Source organism: Rhinatrema bivittatum, chromosome 1 (genome assembly GCF_901001135.1).
Source record: "Rhinatrema bivittatum chromosome 1, aRhiBiv1.1, whole genome shotgun sequence".
Taxonomy (NCBI): domain Eukaryota; kingdom Metazoa; phylum Chordata; class Amphibia; order Gymnophiona; family Rhinatrematidae; genus Rhinatrema; species Rhinatrema bivittatum.
Genome location: NC_042615.1, coordinates 682,564,445 through 682,590,252, shown reverse-complemented (window position 1 = coordinate 682,590,252; position 25,808 = coordinate 682,564,445). Strand labels below are relative to the sequence as shown.

Here is a 25,808-nt window from a genome sequence, read left to right as displayed (position 1 = left end):
TAGGTTCACCTAAATATATTGTGGTTAGAGCATAATACCCCTTCTGAGGTGTTGTACTTCCCAGGGCCAAATCATTTTGTTTATCTAAGATGAACTTTTTTAATTCTGAGGGTTGAAAAAGCAATATTTGATTTTTTGACATTCTATGCAACATTTACAGGGAAACTTCAGTTTATATGAAGCACCCAATTGCAAAACCTCTGTTCTTAAACTGAGAAAATCTTTCCTCCTCTTCTGAGTTTCCTTGGTGACATCAGGAAACATTCTTATAGACATTTGAAAAAATTTCTCATCTAAATTCCTAAAAAAGAGCTTCTGGACCCATTCTTTATCTGTAGTTAGCAAAAAAGAAATTACCATAGTGGCTGGCTGAACTAATTAGTAGATTCTAATATATCCGTTACATTTAAGGGTGAACTAATTAGTAGATTCTAATATATCCGTTACATTTAAGGGTGTAATAGAAGGTCTTTCTTTATCTGGTGCGTTTTTCCATGAGGGGATATAATATATTTGTGTTAAAGGAGGTAACGCTTGCTGGGGAATTTTTAATATCTCCATAGCATATTTGTTCCACATCTCTCTAGCTGAGAGATGTGGATCTTTGGGAAAATTAACCAACCTCAAGTTTTTATTTCTCGATTGATTCTCCATACCCTCCATTTTCCTAGAAAGATACTGATTTTCTTTTATGATTAACTCATTTAAATTTTTCAATTTCTTTAGTTCAACCACATTTTCAATGAGCTGATCCCTCTTACCATCATCAATTATTATCTTATTCACTTTTTGCTCCATTTTTTCCATACTATTTACTATTGGATTCAATTGTAATGATACATTTTTATTTAATACCACTAACGTTTCCCAGATGGTTTCCAGGGAAAATACTAAAGGTCTCTCTATAGGAATTATTTCAATTTTCTTCCCTTTTAAATCTAAGCCTTGGGTTGACACTACACCTTCAGTAGCCTTCCCCCCCTGGTATACTAGTAAAACTAGTTTGCACTGCTTTCGAGTCCGAAGTTGTTTCCAGTCCATTTTCCACTACCACTTTCTTCAAGAGGCAGTGGAATGTCCTGAATCGGATCCATTCTTATGACAGCAGGATTCTCAGGAGGGGCTCTACCGTCCGGGGATAATGAGATCTCCAAATCACGAAGGTTTGCCGTGCCTTCCTGCAGACCTTCAAGTGATACATCTCCCGGTTGAAGGGACCCCCTTCTGATGTGGGTGTCCATTGGGCCCAACACCGGACTAGCTAAGCAATTCTCATTCGCAAACCTTTCCCTCGCCCTCCGTTTGCGGGCCGAGTGAGGCATGCTGTTATTAGAAAAAATTTGAATAAGAAACAGTACTTAGCTTAGCTGAATTAGTCATCCGTTTTCTTCTTATTTCCCCCGCTGGGGATTGAGAGGGTAGTTACAAAGGTATAAGAATTCTTGCTTAATCCACGCAAATCCATGAGAAGCCAGGCAAAGCCCGGCAGAGGCGCGCACCCCTTGGGCGCGCGCAGCTTTGGCAGCGCTGGCGTCGGCTGCGCGCCGCAAGTGGCCCGTTCTTATAGGACCACTTCCGGGGTCCCACCCTCCACGTCAAAGCACAATACTGGAACACTGTTGGGGCACTGAGTGTGCTCTTACCCCCGGATCCTTCAAGAAAGGTAATGAAACAGTCCTTCTCTCTCAGTCCCCTGAAATGGTCTTAATGCTGTATTTGGGAGTCCTAGTAAAAGTGCATTGCAGTAGTCAGTGCTGGAAAAGACTAGTACCTGAAGTACTGTTCTGAAATGATCTGGTGTTAGTAGTGGTTTTAGTCTTCTGAGGATCATGAGTTTTGCATAGCCTTCTTTTACTTTTAGCGATATATGCTGTTTTAGATTGATTTCTAGGTCCATTATTATTCCAAGGTTCCGTACTTTTTCAGCTAGTTCAATTTTCTGGTTGTTTTTGAGTAATATTGGAGCTTGAATGATTTCGATATTTTTCCGTTCTAAGTGTAGAAATTCTGTTTTTTCAATGTTAATCACGAGTTCCATTCGGTTTAGCAGTTGTTTTATAATGTCTAGGTACATGTTAGCTAGGTTTAACATTTTCTCTATTGTGTCATCGATTGGAAGAATTAGTTGAATATCATCTGCATAAATGTAATGTATGATTCCCAGTCCTGCTAGCAGATGGCATAAGGGCAGCATGTATATGTTAAAGAGGGTTGCAGACAGGGCTTATCCCTGCGGTACCTCCTGTTTCGAGATTGGCTTTTTCTGATAATACGTTGTTGATCTGAACTTGAAAGAACCTATTGTTTAGATATGAATTGAACCAGTTTATTGTTTTGCTGTGTAATCCAATTTCTTCTAGTCTTTTTAGTAGTATTTTATGGTTTATTGTGTTGAAGGCTAAAGATAAATCTAGCATTATTAGAATGTAATGTTTACCGCTATCAAAACCTCTTAGAATGTTATCTGTTAGTGACAGAAGTAGTGTCTCAGTGCTGTAGTGTTTGCGAAATACATGTTGTGACGAGTACAGTATGTTATTATTGTCTAGGTGTTCTGCTAGCTGTTTTTGTACAGTTTTTTCTATTAATTTGGCTATTAAGGGAAGATTTGAGACTGGGCGGTAGTTATTCAGGATCGGTGGGTCACTGTTTTTTTTTCTTTATGATTGGTTTTATAAATTGCCCCTTTTAGTATATCTGGCATTGTTCCTTCTTCTAGGGATAGATTTATGATCTTAGTTAATGTTGGGGAGACTGTGTTGGCTGCTTTTTTATGTCAAATGTTGGTATTGAGTCGATGTTGTGTGGAGCCAGGTTTAGGTTTTTTAGCATGGATTCTACTTCCAGCTCTGATATCTTGATATTATATTATTATTATAGATTATTTGCTACTTAATAGTAAGGTGGGCTATTATCTTTCCACTTGGAGAGTATGTATGATTTTAATGGATGTATTATTGTTTTGCAGATTAAATTAATGCCTGTAAAATTATTTCCAGATTTTTATGTATATTATTTACTTATTTAAAATAATTGTTTCCCACTCCTTCCAAAAGTTCAGGGCGGGTTGAATAACATACATACTCAATTAATAACTAAACAGTCCTACATAAACAACTAAACAGTCCTACATAAACAATAATGATCTGCTTTTATCCTATCTGATAAATTTGGTGGAATATCTGTTTCATCTCTTTAAAAGGTGACATAACAGTCTATCTAGAATTATCCTGCTGGAAAAGCTGCTTTGAATAAAGTTGTTTTTAATACTTTTTTAAACTCTTTTGAATCCTTTATACCAGTGGTTTTCAACCTTTTTCCCATCGTGACACACCTGAAGGTCAATGCTTATATGTGACACACTGCTCATTATAATCCATGGCAGAAATAAAAAAAAAAAAAAAGGCCTAGTATTACTTTTATTGTTAAGAATGACACAAGGGAAAGATAAGTACTCTTTCTGAACAGAAATTACATAAATAGTAAACCTCCCATACCAGAACAGCACCAACTTCCAGCACTCAAACAGTAACCACCTTACCTAAGAAAAGGCAACACTGAAAATATTATACCAGGCCTTAAAACTCCAATAATCCTATTAGGTAAATGGAACAAGCCAGGCTGCTATAAAGCCCTACCCAGAAACTACATGTAGCAGAATACCTCACCTCAATCACATGTGCAGACCCTCACCTAACAAAGAATAAAGAGACCATAAAGCATAAATAGAACATGCAAAACTGAAGTGGAAAACACAATAAGCCAGAGACTGTATGCAGTGCAACAAAGGAAAAAGACAAACATCACCATTCCTCATAAAACAAAAGAAGAAATGTAAAATCAATAGCAGTAAACCATACTAATAAAAAGAACAGATTATTTCAAAACTGCTAATGATCCAATAATTAAAAACAAATAAAACATTTCCAGATACCAATCAAGTATTTCAAAACCGCAGAGTCAAAGACCCAATAATTAAAAATGATTTAAAAATGCTCTGCTCTTCAAACCTGGAAATGTTCGATTTCCAGGTGTCCTGAGATTGTTGTGAATTAGGGGAGGGAGAGGGCTTGCAACTTTTTCCTCTCTGTCACACACAAGCTCTATCACCAGGCTTTCAATCACACACACGTACATATGCTCTCTCTCACTTACATAGCCTCTCAATCACACAATTATACACTTTCTTATACACACAGGTTGGCTCTTAATCATACATACACGTGTTCTCTCTCTTGCTCTCACTTACACATACAGGTTCTCAATCACAAACATATACATGCTATCTCTCTCACACACACAAAAGATCTCAATTACACACACATGCTCTCTTTCACACAAACAGGTTCTCAAATCACTCACTCACATACATGCTCTCTCTCTCTCACATATACACAGGGTCTCAAACACATATGCTCGCTCTCTCTTTTTCCCCCATAGAAGAACTAGTGGCAGCAACTGCCTCCTCCTCTCCCAGCCCTCACGGCCTTGAGAAAGGAGTCCTATTAGCTCCATGGACTGACATTGCTCTGTTTGCTCCGGGCCGCGCTGCTCTTCTCCTTTGGACCAATGCTGCACACACTTGTACTTAGCATGGTCTCTTCTACCCACGCGCGCAGCCGCTGCACACCACCTCCTCTTCCAGGCCGTGGAGGGCGGGAAGAGACCATGCTGCTAGCACCGCTGAGTGCTTCTTCCTCCTGCGTTCTGCCTGGGCTATTAGCATTTTAAGCCTGAGCAAAGGAAGAGTTCGCATCTCGCTGGGGCAGAGGGAGCCGCTGGGCCAGCAAGGGACTAGGAAGTGCGGAGACACAGCACTGCTGCTTTATACTGTGCAAAGCAAGAGGTAAAGAGTTCCAAATTACTGGGCTGATTATGGAAAAGGGTTTGGGTTGCTCAATTGCAAGCAATTTACAAATTTAATAAATTAAATAATAGAAAAACAATCCATAAGAAAACAGCCAAAATGTGCTACTGCAATGCTGAAGTTTATTCAACAAAATGGAAAAAAAGGTAAATATCTGTGCTGAATAAGTGCTTTAAAACCACAATTACAATTCAATGCGCATCTAGTGACACGTTGAGAACTGAGGCTGTGTTTTTGTGGCTATGAAACAGAACATTAAATGGAAGGTCTCTCATTATGCTTTTGTTAAATTGCACAAAGAATGGTCTCCAGCCAAGACTGGAAAAAGGCAAAACTTACAACTTTTGTTACTTTGCTTAAAAATGGAACTTTTTTTTTTAAACAATTTGATTACATCCCATTTGATCTACATCAGGCATTTGGTGTAGCCAAGCTGCTGAATGAGGGGCCCCAGTGCACTGTACAGTGAGGCCAGCATGTATTCTTGTGGTCATTTCATAGCCTTACCTGAAAACATAAGGCGGCAGGGGTTTTTTTTAGTAGCAAATTCAGGGCCAGATGTGTCAGACTTTTGTTCTTCCTATAAACACAAGCTGCCTTAGTGTTAATATTGCAAGCATAACTGTTTGCCTTTGATTCAGTAGCATAAAATGATCATGCTTTATCTTTTTACCATTCTGAAAGAATAAAATACAGAGCATGTAACAGGTTTCTGCCTCCCTTCCTCCATAACAAGAAATTGTATTGTGATGTTAAATTAAAATTCTGTCCAACATAACATTGTCTTCTTATGTCTTCTTAATTCAAACTAAATTCAGATCTCAGGACAGTTATTATCATGTAAAGAAAGTGAGAATGTGTTTCCTGTTCACTGAGAATGGATTTCTTTGTTTCTGTTTATTCTTACATCGCACAAAAGGAATATCTTAAATCAATATGAACATTATCCACAACTTTTACATGATTTTAAAAACATTTTGACCTACAAATTTACATAATTTGTTGTATTTAAAGCAATTTAATTTGTAGACTGATCACATCCTGAAGACTCCAAATTGGGTTTTCTTGGTAGGCGCGTTTAATGCTGCACTCAGGCTGAGACCTAAAACCAGTCTGGTATCAACTGGGTCAATAATCCCATCATCCCACAATCTGCAGAAAAATGCCAGAGAGTAATTAGTAAGAGAAATATATAACAGACACTGCATGTACTTTTAATCCCCCGGGAACAGAACAACTATCTTGCTTGGTAAGAAAACACTATTACTTGCAAAGTCCCTAAGTACTTTTTGAGTACTGGGCAGACATAACCATGAAAAAAAACATAGAAACATAGAAATGACGGCAGAAGAAGACCAAACGGCCCATCCAGTCTGCCCAGCAAGCTTCACACATTTTTTCTCATACTTATCTGTTTCTCTTAGCTCTTTGGTTCTATTTCCCTTCCACCCCCGCCATTAATGTAGAGAGCAGTGATGGAGCTGCATCCAAGTGAAATATCAAGCTTGATTAGTTAGGGGTAGTAGGGGAAGTAACCGCCGCAATAAGCAAGCTACACCCATGCTTATTTGTTTTACCCAGACTATGTTATTCAGCCCTTATTGGTTGTTTTTCTTCTCCCCTGCCGTTGAAGCAGGGAGCTGTGCTGGATATGCATGAAGAATCAGTTTTTTTCTTCTCCCCTGCCGTTGAAGCAGAGAGCTATGCTGGATATGCGTGAAGTATCAGTTTTTCTTCTCTCCTGCCGTTAAAGCAGAGAGCTATGCTGGACATGCATTGAATGCTGGAAATGCATTGAAAAAAAAACTCCTAACAGTGTTAGTATCTGCAATATAATTACATAAGGAAAACCTGCATCGTGGCTTCTAGTGAGGTTCCAAAGGGAGTTCAGAGTACAACATTGTCCCCACTACTTTAAGTGGAATGTAACAGACCTAAAGCAATGAAGTTCATCACGGGATGAGAATGTTTGGCCTACCAGGAAATATATTAGGCCAGTTATCGACATTATATCTTGGAGAAGGCAAATAAGATATAGTATAATACATCTTTGTAAGCACTTAAAAGATTATATTTTTGAGCTATACATTATGTAAAATATGAGAAGATATCACAAAGCTACAAAAAGGCGATGCTTAGATTTAAAATATGGCCAATTTTGGGCTAGGATGAACAGGTTATGAAATCTTCCTAACAAGGCTGTGTAACCAATACTTTTTTTTAAATATTTTAAAGTCAATACTAAATAATTTAATGAACAACCCCATGAACTGAAAAAAAAACACTAGCAGTAAACGGAATAGTTGATATCTGAGAACAGAAGTGAGACAACTTGGAATGGACCAAGCTTTTACTCAGGCATTTGCATCTGACCTGAAAATAGGAACCAATATATTATAGTGACATATAAAGTACTTATTAAAAAATTCTTTATTTAGTACAAAACCTCAATTTATAAAAATCCCATTTCTTTCATCAGATACACATAGAATCAACTCAGGAACAATATATACCCCATATTATACATAAAATAAACATTCATACATCCATTCACACAATTATTTAAAAAAGGAATTACAACACTTCTTTTTCAAATATCCTTTGCTTTACTACAACACTCCCAACATGTTTCGCTATGAAAGCTTCTTCAGGGGAGCATATATCCAGTTCACACAATGTTCCCGAGTGCTTAAATAAGGTATTTCCATGCTGCTTCGTCTTCAAAGCCTGTAATTCTTCTAATTATGGATCATACATGTGTATCCTTTCTACAAAATATAATTCACATTCAAACAATTTTTTAATAAACTTATTTCTCCAAAAAAACAAAAAATTCTCTCTCTCTCTCTATATATATATAAAAATATAAGCGCAAACCTCAATGCCTGATCCTGAGATTACAGATACATACACGGAAGAAATGCTGTCCTTCAATTTTCACATATTTCAATTCTGAAATAGTTGAATTTTAACCCACAGAGTCAATAATCTACACAGACCACCAAATCATACAATGTACTTCACAAACCATTGAGGGAAAAGTTGAAACTCACCACAAACGCATAAGATGAACCCGTGTCTTTTGCACGTATGTTACGTCAAAACTTCCAGCTGTTCAAATCAAACAACTACACAAACTTCCCAAGCTAGTTTTAAAGGGCAAAGGCCAATGACGCCAATTCAAAAACACGCCACCCAATCAATCTCATTTAAACCTACCGGTGCCAATGTCTTTAGAAAAAATATCCATTGTTGTTCTGCCCGTAATAAAGTCTTATTAATGTCTCCACCTCTCCTATTATCTGTTGGACCATAAAAAAAATCATGTCCTCCACCGAATGGTGGAGAGAATGGTGTTGAGCGGAGTGCCGCAAGGTTCGTTGTAGGGACCTGTCCTGTTTAATATCTTTGTGAGCGACATTGCGGACGGGATAGAAGGTAAGGTTTGTCTTTTTGCGGATGACACTAAAATCTGCAACAGAATGGATACGCCGGAAGGAGTGGAGAGAATGAGACGGGATTTAAGGAAACTGGAAGAGTGGTCGAAGATATGGCAGCTGAGATTCAATGCCAAGAAGTGCAGAGTCATGGATATGGGGTGTGGAAATCCGAAAGAACTGTATTCGATGGGGGGAGAAGGGCTGATGTGCACGGGGCAGGAGAGAGACCTTGGGGTGATAGTGTCTAATGATCTGAAGTCGGCGAAACAATGTGACAAGGCGATAGCTAAAGCTAGAAGAATGCTGGGCTGCATAGAGAGGAATATCGAGTAAGAAAAGGGAAGTGATTATCCCCTTGTACAGATCCTTGGTGAGGCCTCACCTGGAGTACTGTGTTCAGTTCGGGAGACCGTATCTCTGAAGGGACAGAGACAGGATGGAGGTGGTCCAGAGAAGGGCAACCAAAAAGGTGGAGGGTCTTCATCAAATGACTTATGAGGAGAGATTGAAGAATCTAAATATGTACACCCTGGAGGAAAGGAGGAGCAGGGGTGATATGATACAGACTTTCAGATACTTTTAAGGTTTTAATGATCCAAAGACAACGAAAAACCTTTTCCGTTGCAAAAAAATCAGCAGAACCAGGGGTCACGATTTAAAACTCCAGGGAGGAAGACTCAGAACCAATGTCAGGAAGTATTTCTTCACAGAGAGGGTGGTGGATGCCTGGAACGCCCTTCTGGAGGAAGTGAAGACCAAAACTGTGAAGGATTTCAAAGGGGCGTGGGATAAACTCTGTGGATCCATAAAGTCTAGAGGATGTGAATGAAGAGAAGAGGCATGGGAGTGGCTTGCGGGAATGACGGCTACTACCTGGAGATGAATATCCTTATTCAATAAACATACACAAGGTTAATGCGACTCCAACATTGCTCTATGCTTCAATGGCAAGAGGAAATGTGGAAAAAAGGATTTGCATCCACATAAAAGCAGGGGAGTAGCTTGCTTGTTATGGCGGTTACTACCCCAAAACAAAAATGCCTGATACTTCACTTTCAATGCATATCCAGCATAGCTCTTTGCTTCAACGGCAGGGGGAATGAAGAAAAGATGTTTTATATTCAGACATCTACCAACAAGGACTGAATTACATAGTCTGGCTAAAACAAATAAGCATGGGTGTAGCTTGCTTGTTACGGCGGTTACTACCCCAAATCAAACCTGATACTTCACTTAGAATACATATCCAGTGCAGCTCACTGCTTCAACGACAGGGGGAATGAAGAAAGAAGGATTTATATTCAAACAACCAACAAAGACTGAATTCACAGGCTGAGAAACAAGCGTGGGAGTAGCTTGCTTATTACAGCGGTTACTACCCCAAACCAATTAGCTGAATACTTCACTCAGATGCAGCTCCAGCACTGCTATCTACAATGGCGGGGGTGGAAGGGAAATAGAACCAAAAAAGTTATTTAAAGGGACAAGAGTAACAGAAAAGTATGAAAAAAAGTGTGAAAACTTGCTGGGCAGACTGGATGGACCGATTGGTCGTCTTCTGCCATCATTTCTATGTTTCTATATGATGATACCGCTGCTAATGTTCCACCAGCAGGGCTTTGTCCAATACATACAGAATCAGACTACAATATTCTGCAATACGTGTTTTAATTTTTCTAGATGTCTTCCCCAAATAAAACAAATCACAGTGGTGTCTTTGCTTCCTGCCTCTGGCAGGTAACCAAGATCGATTGGGCTGCAGCCTCAAATGGCTGGAGGCGCATGGGAGGTCCTAGGAATGTGTCGGTAAGGACAGGTGCATGGACTGGGGGAGGGCGGTGCGTGGTGTGGTTGCTGGCACTTTTGTAACCACAGGAATAGGTACAGGGGTGTATCTTGCTGGTCCGGCTCTCCTGTGCTGCCTTCCATCGTGGGGCTCCAGTGGCACAGCGGGATTGGATGCACATGCAGCTTTCTTTCCCTTCCCAGGCCAAGGTGATGGATAGGAGGGCCTAGTGTCTCCCAGAGGCCTGTGGTTCCTGGAGATGGGTCTGGACCAGCGGCGAGACCCCATGGTTGGCCAGCTGTGGGGGGGGGGGGGGGGGTAAGGTGACTGCAAAGGTAGTCAACATAACCAGTGTGAAGGGGTATTGGGGCTTCCCATCTCTACCCAATTAACTGCGAGCAGTATCAGGATAAATGATGAGCTATAGGGATGGTGTTGTTGCGGTTGGAGGTCTACATGTTTTTACTGTCACAGCACAGCAATAGATGGGGCTTTGGAGACAAGTGAAGCGTGCAAGCAAACTGTACCCCTCTGAGTATAAATCCCCTCGCTCCAAATATCCTCTCTGCCATGAAAACTAAAAAAAACCCAAAAAACAAAACCTGTGGCCCCCCATGCAGTTTGCTCCAGGCATTTACGAAGAGAGTAAAACAAGAAGATAAAGTTTGGCAAGAGAACAAAGAAACAAGAAAGAAAGGAACAATTGTTATGAAGAGTTATATTTTTTAAATTTTTTTACAACACTGATTTGTTTGGATATATCTTATTCATCTGCTTTTACAGGCTGTAGTGCACAGTGTCAGTTATCACATATTATAATAGGATACCCCAACCTTTTGGCCAGTCCTGATACTACAGCTTTAGCCATAAGTTTTCTGGGAAAACATTATTCCAGTTTCTATATAGTTATTCTGATAATTTGGTTGATGGAGATTGAATAATTTGGGTGATAATGTGTGTATGAGAGTTATTTTTCCCAATTTTTGGCTAGATATGTAAGTTTTCTGGGAAACATTATTCCAGTTTCTAGTTTTTATATAGGTCTACCTAGCCTGATAATTTGGTTGCTACAGAATTAATGGTTTATGAGATAATATACAGATAGACAGACAGATGGCAAAAGTAAGTTAAGTTTTTTGGTAGGAAAAAACACCACAAATAAAGAGTGTGTGAAATGGACAAATAAAGATGAGACAATCAAAACAGAGAGGAGTTAGTGGGGGAAAAGCCAAAGACCAGTATTAGAGCAAATGTACTTGCCCATTTTCTTTTAAGTTTAGATTTGCTGCACTGCTAGGCAAAAAATCAGATTAAAGTATTTCTTAGTAGCAAATTTCATTAGTTTCAATGGGATAGCACTGTGTTGCCACGACAATATATAGGACTTCCTTGGCTTGGTAGAAGCTGGCTGTGTGTAACAGTGTGTACCACGGTATGAAGAGAGATATAGTAATGTCCACATGGGAAGTGAGATACCGATGTTCACCAAGCAGGAAAGAACTCAGACTGATTATATTAGATGATTTCAAAGTAGCAAAAAAGTCTGACAAGCTAGTAGAAAGACCTGGAAGGATGCTAGAGTACATATGGAGAAGCATAACTAGTAGAAAAAAAGGAGCTTACACTCAACGCAAGTACTCTGCACCTTCTACAGATTCAGGTGAGTACACTGTAGAAACTACATATATGCATTTGAAAATTCCATTATATGCATGTAGTTTACTCCCCCAACCTAAACATGGAACCAGGAATGCCTATTTTTAATGCAGTTAAAAGTATGCAGATTATAAAATATACATATAATTTTCTAGCTACTATAAGAGGGGCAATGTACTCCCATCTAAAGCTAGATCATCAGGTCTCTTCGGCACAGACTAAGATAACAAGTTTGTTTACCGAAAATGGGGTTCTCCATGGACAGTAGGATAAATTTGCCACAACACATAGCCACCATCATTTGATGGCACTTAATGGATCCATCTCTCTGAACTAAGAGAGAGTTTTACTCTACTGAGCATGCACGGGAGTTCCTGCACATGCACGTCCTCATGAGCCCCTCAGTCTATTGTAGCTTTAGCCAGGTAGCTGACTTTCCAGGGAGGTGGGGGGTATAACATATAGCTAATTGATCCTGTCTACAGAGAATCCTGTTTACAGTAAATAAACATACTTTCTCCAATGACAAGCAGGGCTGAATTAGTTATAACATGTGGGGAGTTCCAAGCTGAAGGTTGCATGGTGGAGTACTTACCGAAAAGACCTGGACCCCCTATGGAAAGTGGACCACTGGGTGAACAGGCTGTGCAAACTTCTTGGCCAAAGATACTGATGTTCTTGAAGAGACTGTCTAGACCAGGGCTTCCCAAACCTGTCCTGGGGATCCCATAGTCAGTCTCCATAGTATGCAAATTTATCTCATGCATATTGATTGTGGATATCCTAAAAACCTGACTGGCTGTGGGAACCCCAGGACAGGTTTGGGAAGCCCTAGTTTAGACAGTAATGGGATGTGAATATGCGAGCTGATGACCAAGTTGCAACTTCGCAAATGTCTTTGATTGAGATGGCTCTTGAGTGAGCCACTGAGATAGTCATTGCTCGTACTTGATGAACCTTGACTGAGTCTGGGATCTGGAGCCAGAGCTTGACTGAGTCTGGGATCTGGAGCCAGAGCATAGCAATATGAAATAGTCTGCTAGCCAGTTGGACAATGTGCGCTTGGCAATGGCTATTGCCAGTCTGTTAGGATCATTCACGGACAAAAAATTGAAAAGCCTGGTGATGTGGTTCAGAAAATATGCCAAGGCAATTTTGCAGTCCAGAGAATTGAGGACCTTTTCCCCTTTCTGTGCATGAGGTCTTGGAAAGAACATGGGCAAAACAATGGCTTGATTCAGATGAAAAGCCAAAGCTACTTTTGATAGAAATTTGGGGTAAGTGCAGAGGACCATTCTAGTTTGCAAAAACTACAAGTACAGAGAGTAATGAACTAATGCTTGTAGTTCACTGACTCTAGCTAAAATAATGGCAATTAGAAACACCACTTTCCAGATAAGGAACTTTAAGGAAGCTGACTAACGGTTCATAGGGCAGCTTCATCAGTTGTGCCAACACGAAATTGAGATAGCATGGCACCAGTGGCTTGGCAACCAGAGGTCTCATATGCCACAAGATTTTCATGAATTTCAAAACTAGAGGATGTCTGGAAATTGGCTTACTATCCACTGAGTGTGGTAAGCAATGGCACTCAGATATACCTTGGCCAATGACGTAATAAGGCCCAATTTGAGAGGGAAAATAAGTACTGAAATAGATCCTTTGGTGCATAGGCAAATGGGTTCAGAGAACCTACCTGACACCAGGCTAAAAAATGCTTCCATTGGAAACCATATGCTCTCCTAGTAGATGGCTTCCTGGCAGAAATTATAATATCCTCAACATCCTTGCATAGAGATGGAGAAAGGAGACTATCAAGCGCTCAAAATCCATGCTGTCAATTTAAGGGAGGGGAGATTTGGATGACAGACTACATTCCTCTTGTCAGTAGAGCCAGATTGGATCCCAGTGATATTGGTGGGAGAACCGACAATCTGACTAGTTAGGAGAATCACACTTGTCTGGGCCATGCTGGAGAAATAAGAATAAGGCATGCCTGGTCTTTGTGTACCTTTAGTGCCATTGTCGCTGCCAACGAAAGCGAAGGAAAGGCATACAGCAGATCTGCATCCCACTTGAGCAGAAAAGCATCCGGAGTAGATCTGAACTTGCTTTGAACAAAAGTTTTCGACCCTTCTGTTGTCCTCTGACACAAACAAGTCGATTGATGGGTGACCCAAAGTTCAAACAACTTGTCTGCTACCTTTTGGTCTACAGACCATTCATGAGGGTCAAAAATCTCTTCTGAAGTGATCTGTCAACATGTTGGAGATCCTGCGAAGCTAGGCTGCTTGGAGAAAAGCTCTGTGGCTGCAAACCTACTTCTGAATTCTTAGAGATCCCTAGCAGAAGGTCCATAACCCTGTACCCCCTGTTTGATTCATGCAGAACATCACTACTTGATTGTCAGTTTGGATCAGAATTCTTTTTTCCCAAAGATGTGAGAAACTCAATGCATGTGGGATGACTTATAGCTCCAAGAGGTAGATCTGCCATGTATGCACCACACCCTCTGGTGGACGTGTCCATTGCTAGCATTACCTGATAACATAGATTTCAAAGAAGAGCATCTATCTCCAAGACCTTTGTGTCTAGCCACCAAAGGAGACATGTTTTCATCTCCACTGTGATCATCACAGTGTGTGACAAGGGCTGAAGCAATTGATCCCATTGGGCAAGCAGACCCCCTTAGAGAATTTTCATGTTGAGGCGGGTCATGGGAATGACATACACCGCTGTCGCCATTTATCTGAGGACAACCAGGATTTCTCGAGCCAGGAACTGTTCACTGTAGTAGGTTCTGGACCAAGACTATAAAGGCAGAGCATCTGATCCCATGGGAGGAATGCTTTCTCCCCCAGAGACTCTAGTCATGCCCCAATGAATTTGATTCTTTGGGTAGGAACAAGGTTCAACTTGACAAAATTGATTATGAACCCTTACAACTGAAGATGCTAGATCATATTCTGCAAGGAGTCCAACACCCCTGCATGGAAAGACTCCATCACTAACCAGTCATCCATGTAAGGAAAGACACAAACCCCCCAGCAACAAACCTGTACTGCTGCTGCCACAAGGCATTTCATGAAGACATTGTGGGACCGCCAAGAATTTGAAGAGAAGAACCTTGTATTCAGTGAGAGGAATCCACCACGAATCTGAGGAATTTCCATTTAGATTGATGGATGGGTATATGACCATACACATCTTTCAGATCTGGGGTGTACATCTAGTCTTCTGCTTGAACGAAGAGAAGGATTGTATGGACAGAGTTCATTTTGAAATTCTGCCATAGCAGGCTCTTATTCAGTCTTCTTAAATCCAGGATGGATCTTAATCCCCCTGATTTCTTGGTGATAAAGAAATAACAGAACTCCTTGCTAAGGACTCTGGGAGGGACAGGTTTTATTGCCCATTGGCTGAGAAGTGACTCAACCTCGAGATTGAACTGGGTCAAGTAAGATGGATCTGAATTGAAGGACAAAGGCTGGTGCAGTGCTGGAGGACAGGATAAACATAAACAGTAATCAAATTCCACAATTTTGAAGACTCAACAGTCCTTGGTAATCTTTCACCACTCTTCCATGAATAGCGTTATCCCCCACTTCCAGAAGGGCCACAACCTGAGAGTTGATTCTTGTCACAAACTAGGCCCAGGTTTAGACTGGGCCTTTTGTGGCATCTTTTGGCTGATGCCTTTCATGTAGCTAATCATGTACTGGACACTGCTCTTGAAGTTAAGTGGATGATGTATGGTAACAATTAAATTGATGGAAGGGGGGTCCTGGAAGAAGGAGCATTTAAAATTGAAGTAAGGACCCTAAAAGGAAGACAACTGCTAAGCTCCTGTTGACAGGGACTGAATGCTGGCATGTTGCTCTTTGATCTGGGCTAATGTTTCCCTGACTTTTGTCCCCCAAAGAGACTGTAGTCTGAACAAGGGACATTGGCCAACTTGTCATGTTCATCCTCACGCAAGCTGCTGGCTCTCACAGGCCATCTGATGTGCTCAATGGCACCTGCAGACGATCTTGCTGCAGTGTTGAACGATTCATACACTGACCAGAGACTATGTCTTTCGCACTCTTCTGCATCCAGAAGACAGTCTTCCTGTCTAGAAATTTGATAAAATCAAGGATCTACATTTGTGAGATTTCCCTGAAAATCAATTTGGGGATAAATTACAAAAGTTGCAGTACTAAAAAATGGCAAAAAGTAGAAACCTAGATCCTAGCAACAGGCTACACTAAGTAATTTATAAACTATTCATGACAAGATGAGCATATGATAATGCAGTGCTACTATATGTGCTCTATAAATGCTAAGAGCTGACACACCCCTTGTTAACAATGCCTTATGCACTGCAGAAAGCAGCTGTTTGTTAACATCCTCTATAATATCAAACTGCCCATTCACTAGAGTCTGGTCCAAAGATAAATGTGAATATGCTTGTGAGCTGAAAGCTGCTAATTAGCCACTACCCATGTATGCATAATATGGCAGCACAAGAACAATAGGTGGATCTTTTCCTGATCACCGTTACCTGGCACTGGAGTAGTAAGGGTTTCCCTCCTCTTCAAACCTACTAATAATTGGATCTTTTAAAGCTGCTTCATCAGCTTCCGAAAACTGCAATTAATAGAAAATGTTAAAAATTGTGTGCTAGTCTTTCTGCCATGTATCATAACAGATGTTTTTATTATACTTCATTCACTACGCCTGAGAAAGGATCAAAGAAATAAACCTGCTCTTTCTAAAGGAATCTATTCTGCAGTTACTATCCAAATAAAGAAACAGGAAAACGAAAAACCTTACAATGAATCTTAAGTTAAATTAACATTCTCCATATGCTGGGGTAACAACAAATCTCAACATCTTCCAAAGAAAGAATTGTTTTACACAAAAAGGAAAATTAGTTCTTACCTGTTAATTTTCGTTCCTGTAGTACCACGATCAGTCCAGACCGTGGGTTGAGCCTACTGTCCAGCAGATGGAGACACACCAAAACTGAAAGGATATCCTACATCAGGACAGAGGCTACCCTGCAGCCCTTCAGTATAACCATTGTCAAAGCAGAAAAAAACACCAATAACAGGATCAAGCAAGTAACTATAAAACTCAATTGAGCAACTCAACAACTTTTTAAGGAACTCTGTAGAAAGGTCACCAAAACCAAAGCTTCCGGTATTCGGAAAAGAAGAATACAATACTGACTTCTGAAAATCTGCAATAAAAGAAGCTTCGAGTGGACGACATGAAAGAATAAACAGGGAAGGGCGTCTGGACTGATCCGTGGTACTACAGGAACGAAAATTAAAGGTAAGAACTAATTTTCCTTTCCCTGTACGTACCCGGATCAGTCCAGTCCGTGGGATGTACCAAAGCTTCCCTAAACCGGGTGGGACCGAGACAGTCCCGCTCGAAGCACTTGCCTACCAAAAGAACCAAAGACTGGTGCTTGCACATCCAGGCGGTAGTGTCGAGCAAAAGTATGCAGGGATGTCCAGGTAGCGGCCCTGCATATTTCTTACAGAGAAACAGATTGATTTTCCGCCCAGGAAGTAGCTTGAGAACACAGCGAATGGGCCTTTAGGCCTTCAGGAACCGCCCAACCTTGACAAGGATAGGCCGAGGAAATTGCCTCTTTTAACCACCGAGCAATGGTAGTCTTAGAGGCCGGTTTGCTCCGATTCGGACCACGCCAGAGGACAAAGAGATGATCAGATTACCAATGACTTTCGGGTATCAGAAGGTACCTGAGTAAAACGCGTTTAACATAAAATCTGCGAAGGTTGCTCCCAGCGGTCCCCACAACCTCTTCTGGAGAGAACGCTGGAAGCTCCACCGACTGGTTGACATGGAAGACGGAAACAACCTTCAGCAAGAAGGCACCGTTTTGAGAGAGACTCTGGAATCGGAAAACCACAAGAAGGGTTCCCCATAGGACAATGCTTGGATCTCCGAAACTCGCCGAGTGGAACAGATAGAGACAAGAAAGACTGCCTTGAGTGTGAGATCTTTCACCGTAGCACGACAGAGGGGCTTGAACGGAGCAGTACAGAGAGCTCGAAGGACGAGATTAAGACTCCACGACGGACAAGTGGAGCGAATGGGCGGCCTCAGGTGCTTGACGCCTTTCAAGAACCGAATCATGTTCGGGTGAGCCGCCAAGGGATGACTGTCGACTATCGAGAAGGACTCCGAGAGCGGACACTTGTACGCACAAAGAACCGAAGGAGAGACCCTTGGAGAGACCCTTCTGGAGGAAAGAAAGTACCAACGAAATTGGAGCGGAGCGCGCTGGAACACCCGATTCTGCACAGACTGTCTCAAAAACTTTCCAAACGCGTACATAAGCCAGCGAAGTGGACTTTTTGCGAGCCCGCATAAGAGTGGAGATAACTTCTTCCTTATAGCCTTTATGCCTCAGACGTCTCCGTTCAAAGCCAGGCCGCTAGACAAAAGCAATCGACCTGGTTGAAAAATACGGGCCCCTGCCGAAGCAGGCGAGGAAGATGGCCGAGCCGAAGAGGCCCGTCCGTTGTCAGGTTGACAAGGCCCGCGAACCATGGTCTGCGAGGCCATTCGGGCGCTACCAGAACCACTGGCCCTTGGTGGAGTTTTATTCTTCGGAGAACTTTGCCCACCAGAGGCCACAGAGGGAACACGTAGAGAAAGGCATCTGCGGGCCAGGGGAGAGCTAGAGCATCCACGCCCTCAGAACAGTGTTCCCTCCAGCGGCTGAAGAACCTGTTGGCCTTGGCATTGCGCAAGGTTGCCATGAGGTCCAGCTAAGGGGGACCCCACCTGCCGACAATCAGATCCATGGCTTTGTCCGAGAGTTCCCACTCTCTCGGATCGAGAGACTGGCGACTGAGGAAGTCGGCCTGTACATTCTCCTTGCCCGCTATATGGGAGGCCGCCAGACAATCCAGATGACGGCTGGCTTCTAGAGCCACCAGGTGACTGCGAGTGCCCCCCTGGCAGCTGATATAAGCAACTGTGGTGGAGTTGTCGGATAGGACCCTCACCGCGGATTAAGGGTAGAAACTCCTATAGCGCCAGATGCACTGCCCGGGTCTCCAGCTGATTGATGTGCCACCGAGTCTGAACCGGAGACCAAATCCCCTGCGTGGTTTGGGACTGGCAGACTGCTCCCCAGCCGGAGAGACAGGCATCCGTGGTCACTACCATCCACTGTGGAATCTGAAGAGGCATTCCCCGGAGAAGATGAGGAAGTGAAAGCCACCACTGCAAGGCAGCGATAGTAGAGACCGAAAGTGGGAGAACCGTGTGAAACTGCTCCAACACCGGCTGCCAACGGTATAGCAAAGCTCTCTATAACGGAGGCATATGCACAAATGCCCAGGGGACTAGGTCGATGGTGGAGGCCATTGAGCCTAGAACTTGGAGATAGTCCCACGCTGTTGGGAGAGGGAGCGAGAGAAGGTTCCGCACCTGGTCGATCAGTTTGAGAGCTTGAGCGCAAGGCAGGGACACCTTGCCAATCCGAGTATTGAAGCGGGCTCCCAAAAATTCCAACACCTGGGAAAGCTGGAGATTGCTTTTGGTAAAACTGACTATCCACCCCAGGGAAGAGAGGAGAGCTAGAACCCGATCTACCGCCTGTTGGCAGTGACTCTCTGACTTGACTCGCATGAGCCAGTCGTCCAGATAGGGGTGGTCTAGGACTCCTTCTCGGAGGGCAGCCGCCACCACCACCATGACCTTGGTGAAGGTGCGTGGTGTGGTGGCGAGGCTGAAGGGCAACGCCCGAAACTGAAAATCCCAGTTGAGGATGTGGAAGCGAAGATACTTCTGGCAATCGTGGCGAATCGGAATGTGGAAGTAGGCCTCCGTCAAATCGAGAGAGACGAGGAACTCGCCGGTGTGGACCGCTGCGATGACCGCCCTCAAGGTTTCCATGTAAAAATTGTGGATCTTGAGGTCCAAGATCGGACGAAAAGCACCGTCCTTCTTGGGTACCACAAAGTAAATAGAATACTGGCCGGTGCAGAGTTCCTGCTGCGGAACTGGGACAATGGCACCCAGACTCTGGAGCCTGGAAAGTGTTTGGTCCACCACCTCCCTCATGAGATGGCCGCAAGGAGAGACAACGAAGAGGTCTGGCAGGTCTCGAGCAAATTCTAAAGCGTAACCATCTTGGATGAGAACCCACTGGTCCGACGTGATTTTGACCCACTCCTCGAAGAACAGGGAGAGATAACCACCCAGATAGGGGACTGAGGAATGGGTCGACCGAATTTCATTGTGAAGTGGGCTTGGAGGTGGCGCGCTGAGAGGCCCCCTCGTGGAAGGGCCTGCGCCCATGAAAAGGCTGGGACCAAGATTGAGACCGGGAAGAATAACCTCTAGAGGAGCCACCGCGCCTACGAGGCGTATATCTCCGTTGACCGTGGAATCAAGGACGGGAGGGCGTAAACGACCTAGATTGTTTCGGATGGTTCTCAGGCAGCTTATTAACCTTGTTTTCCCCCAAGGAGTTAATAAGCTGCTCAAGGTCCTCTCCAAAAAGCAACTTGCCCTTGAAAGGCAAGGTGCCCAAGCGTGCCTTGGATGACGGGCCCGCTGACCAACTGCACAACCAGAGGAGCCATCTGGCGGATACCACTGAGACCATCGCTTTCGCCTGGACGCGGAGGAGGTCGCACAGTGCATCTGCCCCATACGCTATGATGCCTTCCAACCGTTCAGCCTGCTCAGCCTCTGCAGACGGGAGGTCCTGGGTGCCGAGCAGTTGTTGAACCCACCTAAGACCTGCCCGCTGCATGAGACTGCTGCAGATCGTCGCCCAGACCCCCAAAGCCAGAACCTCGAAGATGTGTTTTAAATGGGCTTCGAGCTTACGATCTTGTACGTCCTTTAGGGCCATGGCCCCCACTACTGGAATAGTAGTGTGTTTGGTGACCACAGAGACAGAAGAATCTACTGTGGGAATCCGCAGCATGTCTAAGCAATACTCCGGGAGGGGGTAGAGCTTGTCCATAGCCCTCCCGAAAAGTATCCCCACTTCGGGAGCTTCCCATTCCCAGAGGAGCAACAATTTGTGCATAGGATGGAAGGGAATGGCACTCGCCAGAGTCCTGAGTCCCGCCGGGACCGGATCCATATCTTTGGGCAGCGAAGCGGTCAGCGTATCCGCAGGGGGCCCCTCAATTCCCAGCTCCTGGAGGACAAAGGGAATGAGGGGTTCCAGTTCCTCCTTCTGAAACATGTGGAGGACCTGGGGGTCATCCCCCTCCAAGGTGGGGAGCACCCCCGCCAAATCCATGGTGGGATCCGGGTCTGGAGCAACCAGAGGCGCCGGAGGGTCAGGGATGGGAGGTACCCCCGGGACCACCCGCACCCTAACGGGCCCCTGTGGCTCTGGGGTCGGGAGAATGGGTGGCGAAGTCTGCTGTGGGATTTTCGCCAGAAGGGGACCTGGGGAAGGGTCCTCCTCCTGCAAGCTGGCCAAATAAGATTTGTGTAGGAGGAGCACAAATTCCGAAGAAAAACGGGGCCTAGCCTTGCTGGGGGGGGGGGGGGCAGGGGAGGTCAGGGTCCTCATCCTGAGGCAGCACTGGGCTTAAATCGGGGGAGAACTCTGAAAAATGTGGGTCCTCAGCCCCTGGCAGCTCCGAATTGGGAACTACCGAAATCCCCAAGATGGCCGCCGTTCCCGCGGTTTGCCGACCCGGAACGGCCGTGCCATGCGGAAGGAAGTGCGACTCCGGACTAAATTTGGAAGCGCTGCCAAGGAGGGACCCTCCTCACCCGGCAGGCATGCTGAACAGAGCCCCTTGCGCGACAAGGGCTCACCACAAGCAGTGCAGGAGCTAGGACGCGTCATCCCCACTGAAGAGGAGCCGCGATCTGCAAACACAAACACCTGAGAGAAAAAAAGCTTTTTGGCTGCCGGTAGGAGCGGAGGCAGAAGAGTGAACCCTGCACGCTCCTCTGGGTCTGGCTGCCGGCTTGTGGATTTAAGGTATCTAAAATTTCCCCCTTTTAGTAAATCTGTTTTATTATCTTTTCTTTTTTTTTTTTAAGCTGAGAGGAAGTGAAAACTTCCCTGGACTGTGAGGGAAAAAAAAAAGAGGAGCACTGAGCCCTCAAGGCAGCCGGGGGGGGGGGGGGGGGGGTTAGTGACCGGACCACCAGTATCAACCCCCCAAACTGAGGAAGCAGACTCGAACCTAGGCTATGCCACACACAAGGAGCCAAGCCCCCCTAACTCCAGCAAGAGCCAGGAGACGGAAGCATCTCCTGTAAAAAAAGGAAATAGACAAGAGTCCGACAAGCCAAATTAAGAGATATATATTTATATATATTTTTTTTTTAAGATTAAAACAATACTAGAAATACGTTACTACTTGCTTGATCCGAAAGGGAAAGAAAATAACAGGAAAACAAAGGCTGACTAGCCCAGATCAGGAGACCGCAGGGTGAGCTGATCCATCTGCTGGAGACAGACAAATACTAAAGGGCTGCAGGGTAAGCTCTGTCCTGATATAGGATATCCTTTCAGTTTTGGTCTGTCTCCATCTGCTGGACAGGAGGCTCAACCCACGGTCTGGACTGATCCGGGTACATACAGGGAAAGTGGTGAATTTGTTACCAGCAAAAGTAGTAATGGCTACAACACTAAAGCAATTCAGAAGCTGGACAGTAACAGTTGATGATGGCAGATAAAAGACATGATTGGCCACAGTCTTCTCAGCTGAGAATCTTACACTTTAGAGACAGAAATATATAAATTCCCATATGCACCCCAACACTTAACACCAACACCTCTCCCACCCCATCTTGTCTTTCTCCTGTCCTCTCAACCCTTTCCCACCACTGCCCTCCATATCTGTCCCAAGTACAGTGAGTAAGATAATATACACAATAGGGAAAAGTGCTAATCCAGCAACTCTGGTCAATATTTAAAAGAACATGAACAAATAATTCAGCCAGCTAAAGTTACCAGCGCTGCTGGCACAGCAACAGCTGATGCCGTTGGAAACTGTACCCCAGTCTCAGTGGCCTTCGACAGTTGGGATGTCACCAGCACAGGAAGGCTTGGGGTTGGCTAGGGGGGTGGGGGCAGGAGGAGGGGGCTCTCTAACATGTTATGATTTGATTCACTGATGGTGAGGAGGGCTAACCCACCTCCTCAGGCCTTTCCAACCGCCATTTCATTTCTTCATTGTTGGGAGCTTTCGGGGTGGGGGCACAGGGGGAAAGGGGGGGGCCCTAGCCTTCAGCCTAGGCTTGTTTTCTTTTTCCAGTTTTCTTGGTGCTTAATCATAAGAACATAAGAAATTGCCATGCTGGGTCAGACCAAGGGTCCATCAAGCCCAGCATCCTGTTTCCAACAGAGGCCAAAAACCAGGCCACAAGAACCTGGCAATTACCCAAACACTAAGAAGATCCCATGCTACTGATGCAATTAATAGCAGTGGCTATTCCCTAAGTATACTTGATTAATAACTTAATAGACTTCTCCAGTTATCCAGGAGCATGATTCCGGATAATTATATATCTGCTCCTAGGGATCGCTAGATTTAACCAAAAAACTAAATTTGGCTAACTCCTAATATCAGAGTTAGCCAGACAACTTTCCCGGCTAACTGATGCGTACCCCGTAAAATTCATTACTTATTCAGCTAATTTTTTGCCAAATTATGATTTATCTGGCTAAAGGTTAGCTGTATAAATGCCAGCATTTATACAGCTGGCATTTATACAGCTAACCTGTATTGAAACCTTGCATTTAATCAGATAACTTGCATGTTATCCAGCTAAATGCCTTTGAATATTGGCTTCTTAAGTCTATCACCATATCTGGGGCTGGGAAAGAAAGTTTTTATACTCCAGAGTGGACTACATATGCACAGTTTTCTTCACCTTTGTCTGCAATAGCATGTGAACAGAGCTGTTAGGTAAATCAGAAGGCTGAACTCTATGGACCACTGGAATTCTTTTAACCTAACCAACCATGCAACTGTACATGTACAACCTTCAGGATTTCACCGCCAAATGCACTAGACAGGTACTGCAGAGCCGAAAGAAGAAGGTGCAGCTCTAAGACCTACAGTACCTGGAATATTGTTTTCCAGATTATCTGGCTAATAGCACAAACTTAGGTCTGGTCACTGTCCAGGAGCTGTGAATGTTAGTTTGCAGCAGCATTACTCCAGACCAGCTCCAGCAGCACCAACTCAAGCCAGGAATAATCCAAGGCTGAGCAGTAGCCATGCAATCCAAGGGAGAGTCTTTTTTTTTTCAAAGCCATTTCTGTGGATAAAACAGTGCTTTACCTGTGGAAACAGATCATTATAAAACTGCTCTCATATGGGAAACTTATGTACGTTTGTCCTGTATGCCATAAGCTTATCTGGACTGAGCAAAGGCATTCTTGGAAGCAGAGCTGAGGAGTTTGGCCTTAAATGCACACTTTTATGTGTGTTAACCCATTATGTCCCAAATTTTTTACGAAGCTATCCTCTAAATAGGGCACTGGGTCATAATGGGTTAATTTCCTAAAATATGTCTACATACATTTTAGCAGGTGTAATAATGTGTGGTTACTTTGGGTGAGGTAAATTTCAATGTGAACATAGGCGCGTTAGTTTACTCTGAAAGCTGGTATAACTTTGCTCATTTTTGTCAACTTTGTTATGTGGGCTATTACAAACCTTGCCTCTCCCCAAGTAGGTAAAGCCTTTTAGGACAATGTATTTTATAGAAGAATGTCATCAATAAAAGTGCAAACCAGCATTAACCTAAAGTTGGGAATTTTTAAGACCATAAATTCAGTGAAACTGCAAAAACTTTAAAAGAAATTTCAAAATATGATCTAAGAGTTATAAGCAAAACAATAATTCAAACTAGAAAAATAATCACTGGTAGCAGATGTCCTATTAGAAGGGAGAAAAAAACCCAAAGTATGTCCTCAAGGAAACAGTATCTTCCCACTCCCAACCACCGGTAAGTCCTTCTAACAGTGGGAGAAAAGCAGAACACGCCTTGTCAGCTAATTGGCCAACCTTCCTAGCAACAAATAAATCATATACAATAAATAGTACTTACCGGTTTCCCCTCTCTGGTTTTTTGGTCCTTAGCTATAGTAGCTAAAACAGTTGCAGCTTGTTCACCTCCCATCACTGAAATACGAGCATTCGGCCACATGTATAGAAATCGTGGACTGAAAAATTATCAAATACACTCATTATTCGCCGTTTCTACAAAATGTGGCAAATGTTATTTTTAAGTTCCCTACTATTGAAGCATGGACTAAGCAAAAGTTGTGATTGCAAGGGAAACAGCCTCTGGACAGCAGAGTTGCTTACCTGTAACAGGTGTTCTCCTAGGACAGCAGGATGTTAGTCCTCACATTTGGACGATATCATCAGATGGAGCCCGGCACGGAAAACATGTCAAAGTTTCCAGAATGATGACTAGGCATACTGAGCATGCCCAGTATGTCCTATACAATGTGTCCATGCGGGATCCCTCTTCTATCTTGTAACATAGAAATACAATAAAAGTAAAATAATAAAATAGGAGAAACCCAATTCAGAGGAGTGTGGGTGAGTTTTGTGAGGAATAGCATCCTGCTGTCCTAGGAGAACACCTGTTACTGGTCAGCAACCCTGCTTTCTCCTGGGACAAGCAGGATAGTAATCCTCACACATGGGTGAATCCCTAGCTACAGGCTGCTCCCCAACACAAAAGGGGACCAACAGACACCCAAGCGGGTGCCAATGGGCACGACAACCCACCATGCTGTTGGTGACAGAGGGGGAGACAGCCTGAACCCAAAACAACAGGTCCTAGGTAGGGAGACTTTGGTTCTACACTTCAAACCAGTTCTGGAGGATAGACTGGCGAAACCCTACTGTTACATTGGCCATCCCTATCCAGACAGTAGTGAGATATGAATGTGTAAAGAGAACTCCAGGTCGCAGCTTTGCAGATCTCCACAGGAACTGCTCACAAGTGGGCCACTGACGTTGCCATGGCTCTGACAGAATGAGCCTTGGCATGACCCTCAAGATGCAGTCCCGCC

General features: G+C 43.6%; 1 protein-coding gene across 2 annotated transcripts in view; it reads right to left on the bottom strand.

The window, feature by feature from the left end:
* Positions 1–4,969: 4,969 nt before the first annotated feature.
* MCCC2 (methylcrotonoyl-CoA carboxylase 2) overlaps positions 4,970–25,808 on the bottom strand; it is a 137,684-nt gene continuing 116,845 nt past the window's right edge. The window contains exons 15-17 of one of the 2 annotated variants that reach the window (XM_029574594.1): positions 24,830–24,944; positions 16,293–16,378; positions 4,970–6,019 (exon numbers count right to left, since the gene is read on the bottom strand). In XM_029574594.1, the coding sequence (XP_029430454.1) occupies positions 5,902–6,019; positions 16,293–16,378; positions 24,830–24,944 (319 nt within the window). In that variant the 3' untranslated portion in view covers positions 4,970–5,901. The remainder of the gene's footprint in view (positions 6,020–16,292; positions 16,379–24,829; positions 24,945–25,808) is intronic. The other variant, XM_029574605.1, reaches the window with a different exon arrangement.